At 45.3% G+C, this 13,682-nt stretch overlaps 1 protein-coding gene across 2 annotated transcripts in view; it reads left to right on the top strand.

The window, feature by feature from the left end:
• The window catches only part of POLD2 (DNA polymerase delta 2, accessory subunit), a 104,521-nt gene extending 92,984 nt beyond the window's left edge, over positions 1–11,537 (top strand). For both annotated transcript variants that reach the window (XM_085872451.1, XM_085872459.1), the window contains exons 7-10: positions 2,605–2,762; positions 9,615–9,742; positions 9,855–9,956; positions 10,815–11,537. In XM_085872451.1, the coding sequence (XP_085728577.1) occupies positions 2,605–2,762; positions 9,615–9,742; positions 9,855–9,956; positions 10,815–10,972 (546 nt within the window). In that variant the 3' untranslated portion in view covers positions 10,973–11,537. The remainder of the gene's footprint in view (positions 1–2,604; positions 2,763–9,614; positions 9,743–9,854; positions 9,957–10,814) is intronic.
• The last annotated feature ends 2,145 nt before the right edge of the window (positions 11,538–13,682 follow it).

Genomic DNA, 13,682 nt, shown 5'->3' with positions numbered 1-13,682 from the left:
TAGTAATTTTACTTTAATGCAGTAAGTGGAATACGATTTAGCCGTTTCAGAACCATTTTATTTACTTTTTTTGTACCATGCACCTCATATGGTCTTTGAGATAATGTAAGCCGAATATCTCGTTACTCGAGCGCAGAACAAAGTCGAAGATAGCGCGACACGAAACCACAAACTCGGAAATAATATATAAGATTTGTGAACATGTATGCCAAATCATTCCTGATCAGAATCTGCCAAATCTATGGATACAAGTTCAGTTGTTGATGAAAAGCAGTTATAATTTAAGTTGTTGATTAATCTCCAAATTTTGGGGCCCCCCACAATTATTGTGCCTACGGCCCCCCACATGGTAAATCTGGCCCTGTGCTGGACGCACACCAGATTTACAACTGAATGAGGCAATTCGTTTCTTGAAGATGGCCTGGGATGCCATTGAAGAATTGACAATCTTTAACTGCTGGAAGCACGTGAAAATACTTCCCACAGCCAGTACAGGTGCTATTGCGTCAGCTGACATCCCGATGTCATCCCCTGCAACGTCGACGGCCAGAGATTATGGCAACATCTTCGAGTAAATGGCGGAGGCGTGCAACATACCCACAGAGAGGCTGATGACCCCTGAGGAGTTTGAAAGTATGGATTCAGCCATAGTCACTGGGGAAGACCTCACCGATGAGGAAATTGTTGAACTTGCGTGCACAGACACCACAGATGGCGATGATGATGACGTTGAAGTGCCACGCCCACCTTCATCCATTGAGGCCAAAGCCGCAATCGATCTCATGTTCAGGTACCTTGAGGCCCACCCGTCATCCACTGATTCGGGTTTGAAGGCGGCACGCCGGTTGCAGTTTGAGATTGACAGAGTTTCTGTGGCAACCGCTAAGCAAACTTCCATCACAGACTTCTTCAAGTCATCATCATCAGCCTATGTTGATAAGTTCTCAATAGCCTTCCATGTGCATAGCTCGTGGTGGTCATGTCCTGTGTCACAGTATGGACAGTTCTATTATATTTTTGTCAGCCTTTCCATTTCACCAGTACCGTAATTTGACTAATGTGTTCAGTGGTAATCAAAAAACTTGTACAGATTGTAATTTACGATCTGCAGTTCCTTATCATGGCATAAGCAAATGATATGCACAATAACTATGAGCCCATGATTTTTGAGCTCTATTTTTTTAAACATGTCTGCAGAAACAAATACATTACGTACATGTGAATAGGCCTGTGTCTGGCGTACATATAGTTTACATATTATATATTTTTGTTATCCATTTATTATCCCTTGATCCAAACAGGATGGAATAGAAGGTAAAATAAACTCGAAAGACTGTTGAAACGCGCCCCCAATAGATCAATTCTGGCGCGCATGGATGTCTGTGTAGTGGCACGGACAGACCATAACATTGATATCGGACATCTGAATCCCTTCTAGCAACCCCCTCCCCCCCCCACCCATTCAACCGCCACTCTCGCATAACCGCCATATACGACCGTGTCCCAGTGCTGGCGGTTAAACGAGGTGTGTGTGTGTGTGTGTGTGTGTGTGTGTGTGTGTGTGTGTGTGTGTGTGTGTGTGTGTGTGTGTGTGTGTGTGTGTGTGTGTGTGTGTGTGTGTGTGTTAGCCCAGGGGGTCTGAATCACTGGTTAACCTCTGCCATCGAAGATGGACGGAGGTTACTGTTTTCACCCCTGTCTGTTTGTTTGTTTGTTTGTGAACAGTATTACGGAAAAACTCCTTGACGGATTTCGACGAAACTTGGTGGGGGGATTAGGTATGTTCCAAGGATCATGCCATTAGATTTTGGACTTGGTCCGAAGTCCAATATGGTCGCTATGGTGGCCATTTTGAAAAAATATTTAAATTTTTGTTTTTTGCATTTCTACATGTTTTCAGTGATTTCCAACCAAAAAAAAAAAAATGTTGGAGAAAAAAAAAACTTGGAAAATTTGCAACTTTTTTTTCAAAAAAATTTCGATTTTACTTTTTTGGCATTTCTACATGCGCGTCGATCTAGTTTAGTTTATTCAATCGTGGTTCAGTAGAGTCTGATCCGTTTTGACCTACAATGAATGGGATATCAGGTTCACCTAAGTGACCCAGCAGTATTGGCGGTGGAGGTTTTGCACTCTACCAAGTGCTCCCCCTCTAGTTCTTCATGAATTTATTCAGTATTACAAAATGTGAATTTGAAACTCTCAAAAAAATTATTAGGGTAAAGGTGTGTATGTGCGTGCGTGCGTCCACAACAAAATGTGAAGGAATGAGAAAAGTGTTTGTCTGTTTGAGTTGTACCTATTTTTGCATAAATGTTAGACCTTTGTTTTTTGTCTGACAGACTACTTGTACCAACAGACACCTTTTATCCTGAGTAATGCTTCTGCTTTTGGCAAAACATATTGTCATTTAATTGTAAGAGCATGGCTTTCACTCACTCTTCATTTGCAAAAGCAGAACCTGTGTTTTTTCCATCAGCTTTCTGTTGTTTACTCTGCATGTAAGAATAGGAGTTATTAAAAGTGAGATGTGGTACGTTGTTGACTTCTTACATGTCCTGTTTTCACAATGCCACCATCCAACGGCTTTCTGCTGCACCACAGACCTCTGTCGATGTTGACGCCATGCCGGGAGAGTTTGATCCAGCCAACCACACCCTCCCTCAACAACCACTCCACAGATGCATGCTTCCTCACTCTCAACCACTCTCCACTTTGCATCTCGTCACCAATCCGTATGAGGCTGACATTGATGGTGTCAGGTGTGTCATACTGGTACTACATGTGGTGTGTACAAGTATGAGAATCTTTGGGGGCAATCTGCATGTAATACGTGCTGAGGAATATGATGGTGTAAAGTTGTGTTTTTTTCACAGAGAATAGAAAATGAATAGGATGAGGATAGGGAACGTTTTGAGAGAAAATTGAGAAAGAAAAGGATGTGCGGTACTTCACAGAAAGGAGAAAGGGGAGTGTCAAAAAATCTGCTGTTTTGCCTATGTAATATGTAGATTGTTCCTTGTATATTTACCCCTTCTTTGCTGTTTCCTATGAATACGTTTACTGTAAATCGGCAAATGGCGCACCCAGCTCTGATCAGCAGTAGAGGAAGCCTCGCAAACGGTGCACCCAGTTCTGATCAGCAGTTGAGGAAGCCTCCTGAGCGGTGCACCCAGCTCTGATCAGCAGTAGAGGAAACCTCGTGAACGGTGCACCCAGCTCTGATCAGCAGTAGAGGAAATCTCGTGAACGGTGCACCCAGCTCTGAGCAGCAGTTGAGGAAGCCTCACGAACGGTGCACCCAGTTCTGATCAGCAATAGAGGAAACCTAGCAAACGGTGCACCCAGCTCTGAGCAACCGTCGAGGAAGCCTCGCGAATGGTGCACCCATCTCTGAGCAGCAGTAGAGGAAACCTCGCGAATGGTGCACCCATCTCTGATCAGCAATAGAGGAAGCATTGTGAATGGTGCACCCAGCTCTGATCAGCAGTAGAGGAAACCTCACGAATGGTGCACCCATCTCTGATCAGCAATGGAGGAAGCCTCGTGAATGGTGCACCCAGCTCTGATCAGCAGTAGAGGAAGCCTCGTGAATGGTGCACCCATCCCTGATCAGCAGTCGAGGAAACCTCGTGAATGGTGCACCCAGCTCTGATCAGCAATGGAGGAAGCCTCGTGAATGGTGCACCCAGCTCTGATCAGCAGTAGAGGAAGCCTCGTGAATGGTGCACCCATCCCTGATCAGCAGTCGAGGAAACCTCGTGAATGGTGCACCCAGCTCTGATCAGCAGTAGAGGAAACCTCACGAATGGTGCACCCATCTCTGATCAGCAATGGAGGAAACCTCGTGAACGGTGCACCCAGCTCTGAGCAGCAGTCGAGGAAGCCTCGCGAACTGTGCACCCAGTTCTGATCAGCAATAGAGGAAACCTAGCAAACGGTGCACCCAGCTCTGAGCAGCAATAGAGGAAGCCTCGTTAATGGTGCACCCAGCTCTGATCAGCAATAGAGGAAGCCTTGCGTACGGTGCACCCACCTCTGATCAGCGGTAGAGGAAGTCTCGTGAATGGTGCACCCAGCTCTGATCAGCAGTAGAGGAAGCCTTGCGTACGGTGCACCCACCTCTGATCAGCGGTAGAGGAAGTCTCGTGAATGGTGCACCCAGCTCTGATCAGCAGTAGAGGAAGCTCCGCTGTCAGACCATTTGTAAAATATCAGTATGTTGATATCCTGAAGCACAACCAACAGAGAAGGGAACATTTCATTCACTCTAATGCTGAAAGCAAAGGGAAATAAGCTGCTTACGGCAAGTTCGCTTTGCATAGTGTCGCGTGTTTGGAACAATAGTAAACAAACGAGGTTACCAAGGGTCCACTCTAATGGTCTACTAAGTGCTTGGAGCGAAGATGGACAAGCGCACAGTCTGCTGATTGGCTACCTTAATGGTCTAAGTGCTTGGAGCGAAGATGGACAATCACGCAGTCTGATGATGGTCTCCCTTAATGGTCTGAGTGCTTGAAGCGAAGGTGAATGAATACTTGCTGCAGTCTGGTGGTGAGATGCCATTATCAGTGGAAACGTATCAAACGCTCCGATGTTGAAAAACTCCATTTTTTGTGCTTGTGTAAAATAAATAAATAAATAAACAAACAAACACTTAAGCACTCTCTTTTGATTAATTTGATAATTCATTATTTTTCTCACCAACAATATATTTGGGGATTTTTTTTGTTTTTAAAGTAATGTTTCACTTTGTTTTAATTTCTCAAAATTATTAATTTGTTTATTTTTGTATCTTTCGTAATACTAGTGCGTGCCCGTACGTGCGTGGCCGTACGTGCAAAAAAAAGAAAAAGAATAGTCACGTCGTACCACTGTGTCCTGTCATTGGTTTGGTAAATAAATGGCCATAACTTGGGAAACACTTGTCTGATTAATATCAAACCTTGAAAAGGCACATGCTCAGGTCCCCAGCAATATACCTGGCAAGTTTCAATTAAGGCTCGGTCACACCTTGACGTTTTAGCCAGCGATGGCAACGTATTAAAATGTATGTAAAACGCTGGCTTACGTTGAACTTTTGATGTTTTTTTTTTTAAAGATTCGGACGTATTCATAGCGACTTGGTCTTATGTATAACGCATTGGTAACGGACACAGAACGTTTCGTTGTGTTATAGATAACTTATACCAACGAATGCTGAACCTGTTGTCGGCCTACACAACCGATGCCCAACGATAGTCTAACTTAGGCATAGCGCGTTGCACGCATCGCCGACGATGTCGTGACGTAGCCTATTAAAAGGCTGACGCACAACGATTCGAATCATAACTGCCGTAGAAATGGAAGTGTCAACATCGCGGTCACACCTTGGCGATCTTGCCAGCGTATGCCGACCTAAGAAAAATGTGTCTAAAACGTTGGGGCACGACAAATACGGTATGAGTAAGTTTGGTATACGTGAGTACAACGCTAAAGTACGCTATCATACGTCGTAGTAAGTAGAGTACGTCAAGAAATTTTAAACATGTTCAAAATTTTACGACGTACTCGGCGTATGACACAAGTTCCGCATGCGATGGGGATAAGTTTTACACACGATATGTGGACGCTTACACACGTGCACAAAGGCTACTTATAAGCTACTCACAAGTCGAAACACGTCGCGGTAATGTCTTTTTTACGCGAAACTTATTTCTAACTTATGTTTGACGTGCTTTGAACCAATTCTTTACGTAGTCCCAACACACATCGACGTATGTAGACGTATTCCAATGACGTCTTCCGGTCGACAAAAAAAAAATGAACGTGTTTCTAGCTTACAACTGCCATATAAAGACGTGTTCCCAGCGGTTTTGGGAATTGGTATATAAAAATGCTGCTCATAAAAGGGGAACCCAACAGTGTTTTCGAGTCCTTTTTGAGTCGATGTCCATGTCAGCAGTAACAGTATCAGTATCAGTATCAGTATCAGTATTAGTAGTAGTTTGTTCATGTTGGCAGTAGTAGGTGAGTGTGAGGGGGAGGGTGTGGGTTATGATGGATCGTCCTTGCATCCGCGTGTCCACGGGTAGGAGACATCTTTTCACCATTGTTCGAAGTTCTTCGCGGCTAATTTTTTATGGGGCTTTTTCAACAATGAGATATAGCTTGTTTTTACGATTTAGGTCTATTCATAACGGGTTGAACAAATGCACAATGAACTAATAATGTGCATAGAGCGCTTTGATTACTTATAGATACGATATACCAACGAATAATTATCGTGAAGCCGGCGTTCACAAACTATGCCCAACGAAAGCCTAACTTATCCATATCGTGCGGCAGTTTATCTTTGCCGGTGACGTAGGGTTTGCTATTCATAGGCTGCCACTCAACGATTTAAATGGCTGCATCTCCACTATTGAAAGTAGACGCTTGCGCTCAACAATTGGATTTTTTTTACACTCAACGACTTTTAAACGGTACCACTCAGCTAGTTTCATTGTTTACAATGAACGATTTAAATTGCTGTCACTCGCCTTTGTTTTTTAACGCTGGGGTTTGGAAATTTGAAGCGTTTCTTCTGAACGTGTTAAAACGCTCAAACTCGACTATTTTAAATAGACGCTGCCGATGGACAATTGGAATCATAGCCAAGCTAGACATCGAAGTGTGAACATCCTCATCATGCCGAAGAAAAGTTTGAAGAATGCTTTAGAATGCTGCAAATAAGTGTCCTGGCCGTGGCCGTGGACGCTGACGCAAGGACGATCCATTATACCGACGTCTTTCAGCCTATGAGTAACTTAAAAGTAATGTCTGTCGATGTGTGGCAACGATCGCGTAACGTGCCAACAACACGTTAATCATATGTTAGAAATAAGTTTCGGGTACGCTAAACATTACCTCGGCGTGTCTCAACTTATGATTAACTTACAAGTAGCATGTGGTTTTTTTTTTTTTTTTTATATACCTTGGTCGAGGCTCGTATGAGAGCAAACACACAACTCACAGCAAGGAGGCATGAGACAAGAGGGGCGGGAGTGGAAGGGACAAAACAGTGGGGAACAGACACATTAGGTGAACTGTGGAAGGGAGGGGGATGGGGATGGGACGGGGAACATGGCGAAGAGAAGATGGACATTTCAGGGACTTTCAGGAAGGAAAGCAGGAGAAATTAAGGAAGTGGGCTTGGGTGGATTATCGGGGGTAGAAAAGATCGAGAATTTGGATGGGGGAAGATAAGAGGTGGTGGTGAACAGCTGTTTTGAAAGCCTGGAGGGAAGAATGGGAAAGAATAGAGTGAGGAAGTTTATTCCAAAGGCGGGAAAAAAGAGGAATGAAAGAGTGAAGATGAGCAGTGATTCGTGATTTTGGTAGTTTTACCAGAAGGGGGTTGTTGGCGGACCTTGAGCGCCCTGTGGAAATGTGGTGGGGACAAATCGCAGAGAGAGCAGGGGGGGCAAGGCTGGAGAGGAGTCGGTAGAAGACAGAAAGACCACCGACCAACCTGCGGTGATTGAGTGAGAGGCCCAAAGACTCAGCTTCATTGCGGGACATGCCGATGATCTTAAATGCCCTGGTTTCGACAGCGTTAAGCCGAGAAAGGTGGGAGGCAGGAGCACCAGCCCAGAGGGGAGAGCAGTACTCCATCAGGCTACGGACAAAAGCTTTGTAAGTGGTCAGGAGCTCAAGAGGGCCGAGGAAGGACTTAGCACGACGGAGGATTCCCAGTCGGCGACAGGTTTTTGAGGCGAGGTTGGAAATGTGACTTTCCCAGGAAAGGTCATGGCAGATAGTGAGACCTAGAAGCTTGAAAGAAAAGACTTCTTCCAGAGGATTGTTGAGAAAGTGGATGGGGGGGTTGTAAACGGTCCTTTCGAAGAGACATAGTGAGAGTGTGAGATTTGTCTGGATTGAAAGACATGTTCCACGTGTTGGACCAGTTTGTGATTTTATCCAGATCTGCAGTGAGTGAAGAAGCTGCTGCTTGCCGGTCTGAGGGATGACAGATGGTACGGCAGAGGGTGGAGTCGTCGGCAAAGAGAAATAGAGGATTTTCCAGATAGTCCGAGAGATCATTGATAAAAACCAGAAAAAGAACAGGGCCCAGAACGCTACCTTGAGGAACTCCAGCCTGCACAGGAAGAGGGGATGAAAGAACTCCATTTAGGGCCACACGTTGACTGCGACAGGAGAGGAAGTCTGCGAGCCATGAGTGGAGATGGCCTTGAATACCATGGGAAGAGAGTTTGGTGAGTAGGGCAGGGTGCCAGACTGTGTCAAAAGCACGTGATATGTCCAGGGATACGGCTCGGATTTCCTGTCTGGCATTGAGGACCTCCATCCATTGATGGGAGAGCAGAAGCAGCATATCCAGGGTAGAGTGACCTGGTCTGAAACCAAATTGATGATTGGAAATCAAGCCATTGGAGAAGAGGAAGGATTTCATATCTGAAGCGATGATGGATTCCATCACCTTGCTGATGATTGGGAGAAGGCTGATTGGTCTGTAGTTATAGGGATCTGTTTTTGCACCTTTTTTATGCAGGGCAGTGATGTTAGCAGATTTCCAAGCAGATGGCAGATGACCTTGGGCAAATGAGAGGGTGAATAGAACAGAGAGAGGGTGAGCAAGAGCAGAAGAGCAGGCTTTGAGGACACGTGGGCTGATGCCGTCTGGACCAGTTGCAGAATCTGTCTCGAGGTTTGAAAGCAAGCTCTCCACCTTGTCAGGAGAAAAGGATACAGAGTCCAGGGACAGTTGGGTGCGACTGGGTAAAGTGGGTAGAGATAGTGATGGGTTTAGGACACAAGATTTAGCTGCAAACACCGAGTTTAGACATTCAGCTTTATCACGTGTGGAATCAGCAGTGCGGCCATTTGAGGTAAGGGAGGGGATGGAGGGGGAACATACACCAGAAACAGATTTGATTAGATGCCACCAGGATTTTGAGGAGGGAGAGAGGTTTGAGAGTTCAGACTTGAACGTCTGTCAGATGTGTTGACGTCTGTCAACGATCGCAGACCGTGCATACAACTTTTGGCCAGCGTAGCGGAACGTGTGAGTCATACGCCGGCATACGTCGTGAAATTTCAAGCATGAAAAAATTTGAGGACAACCAAAAAGTACAACGTTTAAAGCCAGCGTACAACGACGTATGGCAGTGTTTTTCAGCGTGCTCTCAATGTTATCAAAACTTACCCATAACGTATTCAACGTGTGCCAGCGTTTTAGAAAAAAAATTCAAAAATCGGCATACGTTGGCTAAAACGTCAAGGTGTGACCGGGCCTTTAGATTGGACCAGTGGTTGTCGAGAAACAGCGGTCACAGACAGACAGACAGACAGACAGACAGACAGACAGACAGACAGACACAGAGATTGCTGGAATTATAGCTAGATATAATTATTTCCCACCTCAAAAAACAAACTAACTTGTGTGTTTGCACCCCATCCATTGATTAAGTAAAACGAGACTTTTAAAGTCAGGTGTAATCTCAATGCTATCTTCCCGCACGGTATACTTTGGTGAAGAAATTTAAATCACACATCTCTAAGAGATTTGTATTGAAATAATAAAATCGTGAAATGTTGACATCTACTTTTGGCATCCTCTCCAACGTGTTCAGATTCCTCGGCACGTCCGGTCAGAACATCCGGGACATTTACAAATATTCTGGCATGGACGACTGGCTGCACATTCTGGAGTGGACGCTCCGGACGGGACACATGGCTCCGACCGCCCCTGACACGCTCGGTGAGTTATCACTCAGCATCGTGGTGCATTCCGCGCCGGATCGGAGTTGTCCTTTCCGCCAATGTCGTACACGCAAACTTCATTCTGATTGTTCGTCCTTTCGTTTCCACAGGCTGTTATCCCTATTACTCGGAAGACCCGTTTATCTTGAAGGAAAGTCCCCATGTTTACTTTTGTGGCAATGCTCCAAGCTTCCAGAGCAAGATTTTACACGGTGAGGAAATGCCTTATTGGGGGAAATATTTAGAATTTTTATATATTTTTTATTTTTATCATTTCTTCCTCGGCAAAATTGGACCAACTCTAAAGTGCTTTGCCCTTGGAACTTGGCAATTGTCCTGGTGATGAAGCTATTCTGTGTGTGTTCGTCACTTGGGAATTTATTTTTATTTTGTTCGCTCAAAGATGACCTTTTAAAACAGGTTTTGGGGAAAACCTACAATGAGGATTCAAGAGGAAATTAAATCTGGTTAGGAAAGGGAACAAGTGCAAGTCAGGGTTTCAGATGAGGACAGCTGGACAACTGGAGAAGACAGATCTGATAACTGTCACAAGACCCCTCTGTATCTGACTTGAGATCCTTATGAACAGATGGACATGACTTATGCAATTGGCTGTTTATATGAACCCAAGGTTATAGGTGTGTTTTGGGGGTTTTGTTATTTTAAACCTTCGGTGTTTATACGATTTCTGTTCACCTTGAGGTTGTTAACGTTATAAATTAAAACATGCAATTGCAATTACTTACGAACGTTAGTACATGCAATCACTTTCATTGGATATTGAGAAGAATGAGGTTGTGCTGCACCTGTACCCGAAAGGCCTTATTTTCAACCCATTCATTCAAAATCACCAAACTTAGCAACAGCATCGTTGGGTTTTTTTTCGAGCTAAGGCTGGAAATGTTATACTCTGTTTGAACCCAAGGTCGAGCATTCCTAAAACGTTGCTTGTGTCATATGGTGCACTTATGGTCGCTTCGGTCAGTAGCCAGCAAACCAGCCGCTATCCGGCCTGACCCACGACTCGCTTGAGGTGTTTATGGTTCTTTTCCCTACTGTACCCACGTCAGGATCCGAAGGCCAGCGTGTTCTGCTACTCTCCGTGCCAGATTTCTGCACGACGCGTACGGCGTGTCTCGTCTGCCTCCGCGACCTCGACTGCCAGCCCATCAAGTTCTCGGTCTTCGCAGACAATGGGGACGGGACAGAGGCTGGCGCCATGGCTTGAGGCGTGCTTGGGATGCACTGCCTATGCTCGGCCAAAACCCTTTTAGCTGGGACTTTCATTTATGACTTCTGCATACTCTGATCCCTCAGATTGGGACTCCGGACATAGAAAGCGTCGTGTTAAGTACAAACCGCTCGGGCCTTCGACATCGCACCGTCTTAACGCCATCGAGACACACACACACACACACACACACACACACACACACACACACACACACACACACACACACACACACACACACACACACACACACACACACACACACACACACACTTCAGCAGACCATTCTTAATTTGTTCTTTATTGTGGGATATCTGTATATTCTCCTGCTATTTTTGAACCGAGTGATAATTTTCCTCAAAGCCTGACCTTGCCGCCTCACGCAGTTACCAGGGGAGCAAAGATAATGGGAGAATGGCTGCACGTGGAGAAATGAACGGAGTTTATTCAATTCGTTGTTTTTGTTTTTGTTTTCGTTGTTTTTATTGCGAGTTGTATGCACTCACCGTCTTTGTGGATTTGGTGCGTGTCATGAAAGAAACATTAAACCACAAGTTTTCTATTCCTATGTACTCTTGTGTTTCTTTATACTGTACCATGGGAACATGAGAGTTTATAATGAAATTGGAACCAATCCTCATTATCGTCCATCGGCACATCTCATCTGGGTCTACCCCTGCACCCAGTGTCGACCGCTGTATCCAGTGTCCACCACTGTACGTCATCATTGTGCACGGCTGTACCTCAATCCCCTCCGGTGTAGTTTTATTTTGTAACTCCACAAGAGAAGTTTGTATGTACTGTTTATGCTGAAACATGGCGACGTGCTCACTATCGGTTCATCACCCAGATTGCACGAGGTTAAAGTGGCCCTTGGCCGAGTTTGTCATTTATTTCATCGTTTTGTACATGAATAAAACGGTTCTAAAAAACTTTTTAAAATCCCAGATAATGACGGACTTCATTTTGCATGTTTGTGAAAGAGACGAGAGCAAGTATGGAGCAAGTAGCCAAGTTCTTCCGACCACACTTGTTGTTCATTATGGATTCATGGATGGATTCAAGCCATCCTGTGATGCATGGTACACAGTTTTTGTTTCTATGGTATTAGCGTGGGATGGGGGTCGTGGTGTTGTGGAGGAAGGGGAGGGGGGAGGAGGTCAGTTGTGGTTAAAATGTATTAAATAATATCCACTTTTTAATTAAACAGAGCCATTTTGTTAAACTTTTAAACCTTCAATTTCATATTCACCACCAACGTTCTGTTACTCTTGTGGTGAACTTTTTCAGGGTCAGGTGAATGTTTTTTTGGGGGGGGGTGGGGGTGTTTGTGTACAATGTCCAGGCTTATATGAGAGCGAACACACCAAGCATACAAGGGAAGCAGGAGACAAAGGGGGGGGGGAGGAAGGGAAGGGAAAAAACAGTGTAAAAACTACAGGGACTTTCAAGAAAGAAAGCAGGGAATTTGAAGGAGGTGGGTTTGGGGTGGAATAGCGGGGGTAGAAAAGATCATGGTTTTGGATGGGGAAAGGTAAGAGATGGTGGTGAACAGCTGTTTTGAAGACCTGGAGGGAAGTGGGATTGAAGAAAGTGTGTGAGTTTGTTCCAAAGACAGGAAAAAAGGAATGAAAGAGTCAAGGTGAGCAGTGTTTCATGATTTTGGTAGTTTTACCAGAAGGGGGTTGCTGGCGGACCTTGAGCGCCCTGCGGAAATATGGGGGTGGGGGGACATATCTCAGATGGTGCAGGGGGGTGGGGGGGCGGTGCGAGGCTGGAGAGGAGACGGCAGAAGACAGAAAAACCACCGACCTGCCTGCTGTGAGAGAGTGACAGACCAAAGATTCAGCCTCACCACGGAAGAAACCAATGATCCTAAATGCCTTCGTTTCCATAACGTGAAGCTGAGAAAGGTGGGAGGCAGGAGCACGAGCCCAGAGGGGAGAGCAGTATTCATCAGGCTGCAGACAAAAGCTTTGTATGTGGTCAGGAGCTCAGGTGTGCCGAGGAAGGACTTTGCACGACGGAGGATTCCCAGTCGGCGACTGGCTTTGGAGGCCAGCTTGGAAATGTGACTTTCCCAGGAAAGATCATGGCAGATAGTGAGACCAAGAAGCTTGAATGAAAGGACTTCTACAAGATGATTGTTGAGAAAGTAGATGGTGGGTTCCAGGGTCCTTTCGGAGAGACAGAGTGACATTCGTCACGATTGAAAGACATGTTCCACATGTTGGACCAGTTTGTGATTTTATCCATATCTGCAGAGAGTGAAGAGGTTGCTGCCTGCCGATCTGAGAGGATTTCCCAGAGTCGGAAAGGTCATTGATGAAAAGCAGAAAAAGAACAGGGCCCAGAACGCTGCCTTGAGGAACTCCAGCCTGGACAGGAAAAGGGGATGAGAGAACTCCACCTTGTCAGGAGAAAAGGACACAGAGTCCAGGAACAGCTGGGTGTGACTGGGGTAAGGTGGGTACAGAAAGCGATGGGTTTGGGACAGAAGATTTAGAAGCAAACACTGAGTTTAGGTATTCAGCCTTTTCACATGTATCAGCTGTGTGGCCATTTGAGGTCAGGGAGGGGATGGAGGGTGAACATACACCAGAAACAGACTTAACTAGACCCCTCCAGTATTTGGAGGAGAGAGACAGGTTTGAGAGTTCAGACTTGAGATGAGAAAGATGTTGTTTCCTGGCTCTCCTGAGGGTAG

This window comes from Eptatretus burgeri, chromosome 1 (assembly GCF_056783735.1).
Source record: "Eptatretus burgeri isolate ZD-2024b chromosome 1, Ebu_testis_v1, whole genome shotgun sequence".
Taxonomy (NCBI): domain Eukaryota; kingdom Metazoa; phylum Chordata; class Myxini; order Myxiniformes; family Myxinidae; genus Eptatretus; species Eptatretus burgeri.
The sequence above is the reverse complement of the archived record's forward strand: the minus strand, read 5'-3'. Positions and strand labels throughout refer to the sequence as shown.